The 9945-nt window shown below is 40.0% G+C and overlaps 1 protein-coding gene across 1 annotated transcript; it reads right to left on the bottom strand.

The window, feature by feature from the left end:
- Positions 1-2925: 2925 nt before the first annotated feature.
- Positions 2926-3974, bottom strand: LOC102662780 (uncharacterized). Its single transcript, XM_006606619.1, has 3 exons — positions 3571-3974; positions 3371-3470; positions 2926-3192 (listed from the first exon to the last, which is right to left on the bottom strand). The coding sequence occupies exons 1-3, from the start codon at positions 3972-3974 to the stop codon at positions 2926-2928; spliced, it is 771 nt and encodes a 256-aa protein (XP_006606682.1).
- Positions 3975-9945: the final 5971 nt, after the last annotated feature.

The raw sequence follows: 9945 nt of genomic DNA, 5'->3' as shown, positions 1-9945 counted from the left end.
TCCAAGCCTCCCTCACCATTTTTTGATACCCCTTTTGCTGCAGCCACCAGTCAAACACCCTAAAGGGCTTTGGACCCCAGTCCACCGTGCTAGTTTGCAATATAGTTGGGCAATGATCAGAAAGATTCCTTTGAAGGATAGTTTGGCAGGTCTCAGGCCAAAGAGATATCCAATTCTCTGAGACCAAGAATCTATCAAGCCTGCTTTTCACACAACCATTAGGCCTGATCCATGTAAAACTGTTCCCAACACATTTAATTTCTTGAAGCTCCATATCAGAAATCCACTGATTAAAAGCTGAAATATCATATGGATATGCCCTTCTTTGAGATAAGCTGATTCTTTCCTCTGAACTTCTAATGTTATTGAAGTCCCCAAGAAAACACCACAATCCACTAGGATTAGAGGCCTTCAACTGCCTCAGATCATCCCATAAAGCTTTCTTCCCAACTAGATCATAGGGAGCATAGACATTGACAATCATCATCCTCTGATTATTACTAATACATGTCCCTTCAAGCATTAAAAAACTTCTACCTTTCTCCCTCCTATCCACCTCAAAAATGGAGTTATTCCACAAACATAATAGGCCACCAGCAGCCTGCACAGAAGGAACATAATCCTAATGGGCAGTCGAGTCCCCCCAAATGGCTTGGCAAATACTTTTATTAAATTTCTCCCTTTTGGTTTCTTGGAGACAGACAAGGTCCACTTTGTGCTATTTACAATGAGCCTTCTAACAGCAGCCCACTTGATTCCCCTCCCCAGACCTCTAGAGTTATAGGAGAGAATGATCATAATTGTTGAATTTTAATTCCCTTCTCTGCTGCCATCATATTATCCTTATTCTCCATATCCAGCAACAGCCCCTTAACCTTGTTATCATCTTCCCCATAAGTCAAGCCCATTTCCTTCAAAAGGGCACATTGCAGCTCTATAAAGTCCTCGTGTAATGAAGGCAGAGGGTCAGTTATAGAGGTTGGGTTGAAGTCCACAATTGATTTCTCAAACTGTTGGGCCTTGCTATTACTCCTCAACACCTCCTTTCTTCTCACATAAACCTTTGTGGCAGAAAGAGTTGGGCCACATGTCTGTTGGCCCATTTCCTCAGATGCCACTTTTAAGTCGTGTTGACCAGAGGCAGCATAGACCATGCTGGGATTCGTGATATTCAAAATGTTGTTGTGAGGCATAGATACCTCAAGAGGCAATGCTTTTTCGTGTTCCCCCTCTATTCCTTTTTCTGTATTGCCCGAAATTTCCCCATGGGTGTTAAACCACTAACCCGCGTCTGCATGGCAGTCTGTGATGGGGCCTTTTTCATTGAGGTCTGTTAGCTTCATAAGTGGGGAGTGCGGGTTGATCATATGCTGCTGTTAATTTAATTGAACAGACATTAAGTTACTCAAGGGCTCTCAAAGGGTAATTCATTTAAGTGGCCTTTTTAATCAATGGGTAGAATATAAAACTGTAATCTCTATTCAGTGAAAGAAAGATGGAAGCATTTGCCTTGTTAATTTGCTTGTAGTTGGGGTGAAGTGGCATGATATGGACAAGAAAGAATTATATTGCTTTCTTTTGGTGAAAAAATTATATTGTTGTGAACGATGTTGAAGTAATTTTTGGATTTGGGTGATGAGGGAGCATTGATGAAATCTAATTTTTTATGCAGTGAGTACTAAATGATTCATATTTTAAGACTAAACTTTTATATCTAATCACAAATAAAGTTAAATAAAATAAATACTCTTAAGGTCCTTAGGTTCAGCTTGCTATTAAATCACCTTGTCTTGTTAGCTACTAATTGCATTTCATATTTTATTAGGCCCATCCCTTGTACTTAGAAAATAGGATTCTGGTCCAAAGCTGGTCTGATTGGTGAACAGTCATTGATGTTTTTGAGTTCACTTAAGTTGATATAAAGCTATAAAATTCTTCCTATTATTATTATGATAAGATTTATTGTGCTTCTATGGACTTTGAAATTATCCTGTGGTGATAGACATTGTTCAGAAGGCAGAGGTCATTGTTGTTTCGAAATTAATTAAAACTGGTCTTGCGGTCATTGTTGGAAAGTGAATTATGCTGAAGCCTCGAACTCAGGTATTTATATGTTTTATTCGAAAACTACTGTCAAATTGTTTGTATGCATTACTGGTATACTTTTAGAGCTGTTTGATATAGGATCACCAGTTGTTAGTCCTGTACAGCATAAATTGCAATGCCATGAAAGTAGTATTTATTTAAAAATTTGGAAAGTAAATAAAAAATAATGAATTTGCAAGCCCAATACCATTGTTTGGTAGATAAATTGCTGTATTTGTTTGACTAACTTATCTAACATCTAATGAGTATCTGTGAATAGTCCTCCCCTAAAGGTATCTTTGAAATGCAGGGTGTGCTGTTCACACACACACACACCCACAGACCCACACACACACACACCCACAGACCCACACACACACACACACAACCACACACACATACACATACATAACCACACACACACACACACAGCTACACACACACACAGCCACACACACATACACATACATAACCACACACACACACACACGGCGACACACACATACACATACATAACCACAGCCACACACACACACAGACTGCGACACACACACACACAGCCACACACACATACACATACATAACCACAGACACACACATACACACCCACACAAACACAACATAAAGTTGAAAATACACAATTTTTTTTGAAGTTATAGCAAAGCATAGGTAAAATCAGTAAATTTGTCTATACCATAGATATTTATGGGGAGGGGAAGAGGTCAACAATCCAATTACAACCTTAAGCTATGGAAACAAACATCCACGCCAATTTAATTACATTCCATTTAACTAATGTAGTAAATAGAAGGATATGATATGTATCCATCTTCAATATTATTACCTTAAAGAGTTTCTTGCACTCCTTCTACTCCTCTTGATTGACTCGATTCTCTTAGCAATGAACTCATCAGCCTTCTTATCCACATCTGGTCCTTCATCACCATCTGTTTTTGAACTTTCTCCACCAATAACAGGTGGACCCTTTCCCCTGTCATTGTTCTGAGCAACGGTTCTTCCTCCTTCAACGTCTTGGTCCTCAGTTTCTGTGTCATCGTCGTCATCATCATCGTTAGATTCCACAAGAAGGCTTTCTTTCTCAGCTGGCTGTGACACAAGAGGCATGCTTGCATGCCCCATGAACTTGTTATTTCTAAACAATGTGCCTTGCTTGGATTTATTTTCTTCATGACTTTTCTTTCCCACTAGTGTGGTTCTCTCACTTGTGAAGCTTCTCTTCAACTCCTTATTGAAGGAAGGTGCTTCGTTGGATGAACCATCGTACCTTGGCTTCATGAACACTGATTTCTAAAACATTGTTGGTGGCGGTGGCGGAGGTGGTGGAGGACAAGACTTGTAGAAGCCCTTCTTCCTCACCGAATCCTCTGTGTTTGAAGACAACATTATAACATAAGTGTTTGAAGACAAATTATAACTTCAGCTTTTGTATTGGAATTGCTTGAAAATCCTTGAGAAATTGTTGACCTATTTAGAGATTGAACATCTGTATCAACAGCATCAGCTTCAACTTCTGCATTTCTATTTGAATTGCTTGAAAACCTTTTAGAACTCATTAACATGTTCAGAGATTGAACATCAATATCTTCTTCGGATAAGCGAGATTTCAAGCTTCGAATGGGCAAAAGCAGAGGCTGCTCCCCACTCTGGTAATGAAAACTAGAATACTTTTGCAACCATGGAGCAGCAACAACAACCACAGGTTCGTTCCTGTAGTGTTGGCTGCTCCAAGTTTGGACTTTTATTTCATCAGACTCGACGGGGATCTCACCCTCGTCCTCGAAAAATAAAGAAACCTGAAGGAACCTTGACACAAGAGTTTGTGCAGTGTCAAACCTGAAGGAACCACAGACACACCCACACACACACATATACCCGCCTACAATAACAAAACATAAGCACCCTTCAAACCCAACATTTTAAATTAGTTTCATAATCAACTGCTGATGTCTATATTTGTCAGTAATTGAATTTAACCTTTTGTATGTTCTTGTATGTGATCAGTGTAATTTGCTATATAAACAACTGTTGTTCATGCTGAGTGAACCTTAGATTACCGTTTGAGACTTAATGCAATGACTCTTGCGGACAGTTTGCATTAGTCATTGTATTAAGTCTTGAATTGTCCGTTTGGATAGTTTAGGGAGACTGGTATTTTTATGTTAGATTCATTCGTGAAGGTTATTATTATTTTCATTAATTTGATTAAATTTTGGTTCAATGCATTTCATATTGTTCTCTGAGTGCATACTTGATTATCGGGAAATTCATTTGACCGATGTCATGTTGTCTACTTGGAGACCAATGCGAAATGCTGCCAAAATTTAGTGAATTTTTTGTAAATAATGGTAACCCTGATGTTTGAAGCTAACATAAAAGACAAGTTTCCTAAATGGGATAGGGCCACACCTATAAATAAAAAAGTGAGATTTTCATGCATGGAATTGCTTAGATGGATCGAAGTTGGATGAATGAAAGTCGCATGAGCCCAGAATATGAGGATGGCATCGAACAGTTCTTGCAATTTGCTTCAAAAATAGGTCGACCGAATGAAGAAGGAAAATATTATTGTCCTTGCATCAACTGTATGAATGGAAGACGACAATTACTCGATGACATACGAGACCATCTATTGTGTGATGGGATTAAGAAGAATTACACGACTTGGATATGGCATGTTGAAGTCACAGACATGCAGAATGGGTCCCAATCTGAACCGTTTGATGTAGAAATGGGAGATCGGTTAGAGGACATGATTCATGACCTTGGACAAGAGTCTTTCCAGCAAGCACACGCCCCTGTGTATGAAGGATTGCAAAGTGATTCTAAGAAGCCTTTGTATGCAGGGTGCAAGAATTCCTTAACCCTGTTGTCTGCTGTGTTAAGTCTGGTTAATGTGAAGGCCAGGTATGGGTGGAGTGACAAAATTTTCACCTCACTGCTTGAGGTAGTGCACAATCTGCTTCAAGAGGACAACACATTGCCTAAAAGTTACTATAAGGCGAAAAAGATATTGTGTCCGATGGGTATGGAGTATCACAAGATTCATGCTTGCCCCAATGATTGCATACTGTACAGGCATGAATTCCAAGAAATGTCCAAATGCCCTATCTGTGGGACTTCACGGTACAAAGTGAAGGATGAAGAAGAAAGCAATTATGATGAAAACTCGAACAAGGGCCCCCCAGCGAAGGTTTTGTGGTATCTTCCAATCATTCCAAGGTTTAAGCGTCTTTTTTCTAATGAGGATGACGCAAAAGACCTTACATGGCATGCAAATGGAAGGATTTCTGATGGAATGGTCCGTCATCCGGCTGATTGCTCGCAGTGGAAGAAGATTCATGGCTTGTATCCGGATTTCAGGAAAGAGCCAAGAAATCTTAGACTTGGACTAGCCAGTGATGGAATGAATCCATATGGCACCTTAAGCACTCAACATAGTTCATGGCCAGTTCTGCTAGTAATTTACAATTTGCCTCCTTGGTTGTGCATGAAGCGAAAATACATGATGTTGTCTATGATGATATCGGGCCCAAGACAGCCAGGAAATGACATTGATGTTTATCTAAGTCCGTTGGTTGAAGATCTGAGAAAGTTGTGGGACGTGGGGGTTGTAGTGTTTGATGCATTTCGCAAGGAGACATTTGAAATACGTGCAATGCTTTTTTGTACCATTAATGACTTTTCAACATATGGGAATCTCAGCGGTTACAGTGTTAAGGGTCATCATGCATGCCCCATCTGTGAAGAAAATACAAGTTACATATAACTTAAACATGGGAGAAAAACTGTCTACAGTAGGCATCGCCGCTTTCTAACACCCAATCATCGTTACAGACGACTGAGAAAAGCTTTTAATGGAAGTCAAGAGCATGATATTGCACCGATACCATTGACTGGTGAGCAGGTATATCAGCGGGTTCAACACCTGAATACTGTATTTGGAAGACCCAAAAGAAGGATAAAAGTCAGCTTGCATATGGAAGAAGAGGTCTATTTTCTTTGATCTTCCGTACTGGTGTGATCTTGACGTTAGACATTGTATTGATGTTATGCATGTGGAGAAAAATGTTGTGACAGTGTGATTGGGACACTCCTTAACATTCAAGGCAAGACGAAGGATGGCTTGAATACCGTCAAGATCTAGCTGATATGGGTATACGATCAGTTGCATCCAAGGTCTGATGGAAGAAAATTTACTTGCCCCAGCTGCCATACTTTGTCCAAAAGGAGAAGATAAGTTTTTGTCAGTGTCTTCGTCGGGGAAGGTTCCACAAGGATACTCTTCAAATATTAAGAGCCTTGTGCAGTTGAAGGAGCTTAAGCTTGTAGGGTTAAAGTCTCATGATTGTCACGTGCTCATGCAACAATTGTTAGCTGTGGCTATACGAGACATCTTGCCAAACAAAGTCAGGTTAGCGATAACTCGCCTGTGCTTTTTCTTCCATGCTATATGTAGCAAAGTCATTGATCCAGTCATGTTTGATGACTTGGAAAATGAGGCGCAATTATACTGTGCCAGTTGGAGATGTATTTTCCCCTGCTTTCTTTGACATCATGATTCACTTGATTGTGCATCTAGTCAGAGAAATCAAATGTTGTGGTCCTGTTTATCTACGGTGGATGTACCCGGTTGAGCGATACATGAAGATCTTAAAAGGGTATACAAAGAATCTATATCGTCCAGAAGCATCTATTGTTGAGAGGTACATTGCAGAAGAAGCCATTGAATTTTGTTCAGAATACTTAGAGAAGGCTAAACCTGTTGGCTTCCTGAGTTCGGCATGATGACAGAGTGGGTGGTAAGGGTTCAAGAGGACTGCACGTGATCACTCCAAGTGTAGAAGATTTGTTACAAGCTCACTTGTATTCTCGAACAACAGTAATGAAGTTTTGCCATACATATTAAGCATGAAGCTTTAGTCAAACAGAATAATCCGAAAATGTCAAAGAATTGGGTGTTGAAAAAGCACAACAAGACTTTCTGTGATTGGTTTAAAGATACAATCTTTGCAGATGAAATGCTTCAGAAACATTAAGAAAGCTAGAAGATGGGCCTAAAAGAAATGTTATAACTGGCAAGGATACGACATAAACAGTATTCATTTTACACAAAAGCACAAGATGACAAAAGTACAATGCAGAACAGCGGGGTCACCCTAAGGGCTGAATCTCAACACTTTGCAAGTGTCAATGACGCTAATCCCTGTGTAGCTTCCATCCCTTACTTTGGGTTCATTGATGAAATTTGGGAGCTTAACTATGTGAAATTTATGATATGTGTTTTCAAATGTAAATGGGTTGACAACAACACCGGTGTGCGCACCGATGATATAGGATTTACGTTGGTAGACCTAAAGAAACTTGGTTACCACAATGACCCTTTCATCATGGCAGAACAAGCTAGACAAGTATTTTACGTGCAAGACCCTTGTGATGAAAGGTGGTGCGTGGTTCTACAGGGCAAAACAATTGGTGTTAATGTAGAAGATGATGATTCATACATGGACACCTATGTTAGTCCTTTGACCGCTCAAATCACTCCTAACATTGTCGGAGAAAAAGAAGCTGACGACGTTCATGCTAATCGAAATGATCATGATGAAGCAGAATTGATTAACATCATCTAATGTAATTTTGTGTAGAGACAGAGGTCACCAAAGCAAGTAAGTGACAACTACATTTTTCTCTGATTGAGGCATCGGTATTTTCTTTTAGATGTTATCCTTAGGACTTCATACAGCTCATGTTTGTCGCCAGTTTCATCATCCACCACCCTTTTCTTCTCTGTCTTCTCTCGTTTATTGTTGTTAAACCCATATTTATGCTTTCTTCCCTTCATGTCTTGTTTTATCACAACTTTAGCCGAATTTCCTATCTTCAGCACAGTTGAATCTCCTGTCTTATTCTCCAATGACACACTTTGATGGCCTGTATCTCTTTTCTTCGTATGTTCTAGTGCTTCAGCTTTAGAATGCATAAAGCAATCTAAATTTTCTAGTGATTACCAAAGGTTTCTGCATCAGCATTGACACTCTCCACCCTCTTTGGTTTATGCTTCTGTGTTGCATTTCGTGCTTCCTCCTTATAAATCTCACATTTATTAGAGGTTGCACTAGAACAATCAACACCAATCTGTGCTTCTTCCTCGTCTACCATCTCAATATTTTTCCTTTCAACTTTTGTTTTGTAAATTACAGTGTAGTTTACGAAAGCAAAGGTGAAACAAAAGATATTGAGCTGGTAGAGGAGGAACAGGCACGGATTGGTGCTGATTCTTCTAGTGGGACCTCCAATAAATCTGAGAATTATAAGGAGGAAGCACGGAATGCAGCACAGAAGCATAAACCAAAGAGGGTGGAGAGTGTCAATCTGATGCAGAAGCCTTTGGTGATCACTGGAAAATTCAGATTGCTCTATGCATTCTGAAGCTGAACCACTAGAACATACGAAGAAAAGAGATACAGGCCATCAAAGTGTGTCATTGGAGAATAAGACAGGAGATTCAACTGTGCTGAAGATAGGAAATTCGGCTAAAGTTGTGATAAAACAAGACATGAAGGGAAGAAGGCATAAATATGGGTTTAACAACAACAAACGTGAGAAGGCAGAGAAGAAAAGGGGGATGGATGATGAAACTGGTGACAAACATCAGCTGGATGAAGTCCTAAGGATGCCATGTACATGTGTGTATTTCTGAAAATATAGTATTTATATTCCATCAACCATACATTGACTGTTGATTACGTGTAATAGACTTTTTATAACATGGTTGGCCCAAATCACAATTAAAAAGCAGAACTACCAATCTTTCGGAGTCCTTTGGTTAATTTGTCTTGTCTCCTTCTGTGGTGGGGTTTTGTTGGGTTTTATGTTTTTGGAAGGTGGCACCTCGGGTGTCTTGTATCTGATCTTCTGAGTACCTCTGGTCCAGTTATATTTTATTAATAATATTATACTTTTGTCTTCCAAAAAAAAACTTAGGACTGATCCTCTTTAGATTAATCTTATTTTGTATGTTGTTGTATGTTATTATCATGGGTTCTCCACCTGCCTCCACTCCTCCTCCTCCTCCTCCTCCTCCTCCTCCTCCTCCTCCTCCTCCTCCTCCTTCGGATGCATCGACTTCGCCGTCTGCCGTGAAGCGGACACGCAAAGCCTCACATCTACGATCATTGTCCACTAGACCACCTGGTGCTGAGAGACTAGTGGTGCATGTTGATCCTGCTACCAGGAAGGCCAACGGTCCCCACAGGAAGAAATTAAGAACATATTTGGGGATTGTGGCGTGTGATAAGGTGGACGTCACCTACGAGAACTAGAAAGAGGTCCCTACTGCTTAGAAGGACCTAATTTGGGAGGATATTCAGGTATTTCTCTTTTCTTATTTGATTTTGTTTAATTAATAGCCAAAATATACATTATTGTAACAAATAAACTTTATTTGATGTTGTTAGGCGGAATTTGATATCCCAGAGGCTTCTGACAGTAGGACGAAAAGGAAGCTACTACAGACCGTGGGTGAGAGATGGAGACAGTTTAAATCAGACCTCACGAGGAAATGGGCCCTTGCCGCCGATCCGGACGGTGTCGAGGACACTGTCTGTGAGAAATACGACATCAGCAAGGAAAAGTGGACCCAGTTTTGCCAGACTCGCAGAGACCCTTCTTGGGAGGTATGTTCCTTGCCATTTAAGTTGTTTTTCATATTAAACATGATGTTGTTATACTTCATTCTACCCATTTCAAACATTATTGTTTAATTTTTTTAGCATGTGCGCAAGAAGGCACAGGCCATCCAGAAGCAGAATACTGCCCCCCACGTTTTGTCTCGTGGGGCTT

Source organism: Glycine max, chromosome 20, assembly GCF_000004515.6.
Source record: "Glycine max cultivar Williams 82 chromosome 20, Glycine_max_v4.0, whole genome shotgun sequence".
Taxonomy (NCBI): domain Eukaryota; kingdom Viridiplantae; phylum Streptophyta; class Magnoliopsida; order Fabales; family Fabaceae; genus Glycine; species Glycine max.
The sequence above is the reverse complement of the archived record's forward strand: the minus strand, read 5'-3'. Positions and strand labels throughout refer to the sequence as shown.

What these genes read in the sequence shown, in the direction of transcription:
- LOC102662780 (XM_006606619.1), bottom strand. Translation starts at nt 3,974, where the DNA reads ATGTGTGTGTGTGGGTGTGTCTGTGGTTCCTTCAGGTTTGACACTGCA. An exon ending in GATGTTCAATCTCTAAATAG is followed by an intron (nt 3,471 to 3,570) that starts GTCAACAATTTC and finishes CTTCAAACACAG; the next exon opens with AGGATTCGGTGAGGAAGAAG. An exon ending in TCAGTGTTCATGAAGCCAAG is followed by an intron (nt 3,193 to 3,370) that starts GTACGATGGTTC and finishes CTTGTGTCACAG; the next exon opens with CCAGCTGAGAAAGAAAGCCT.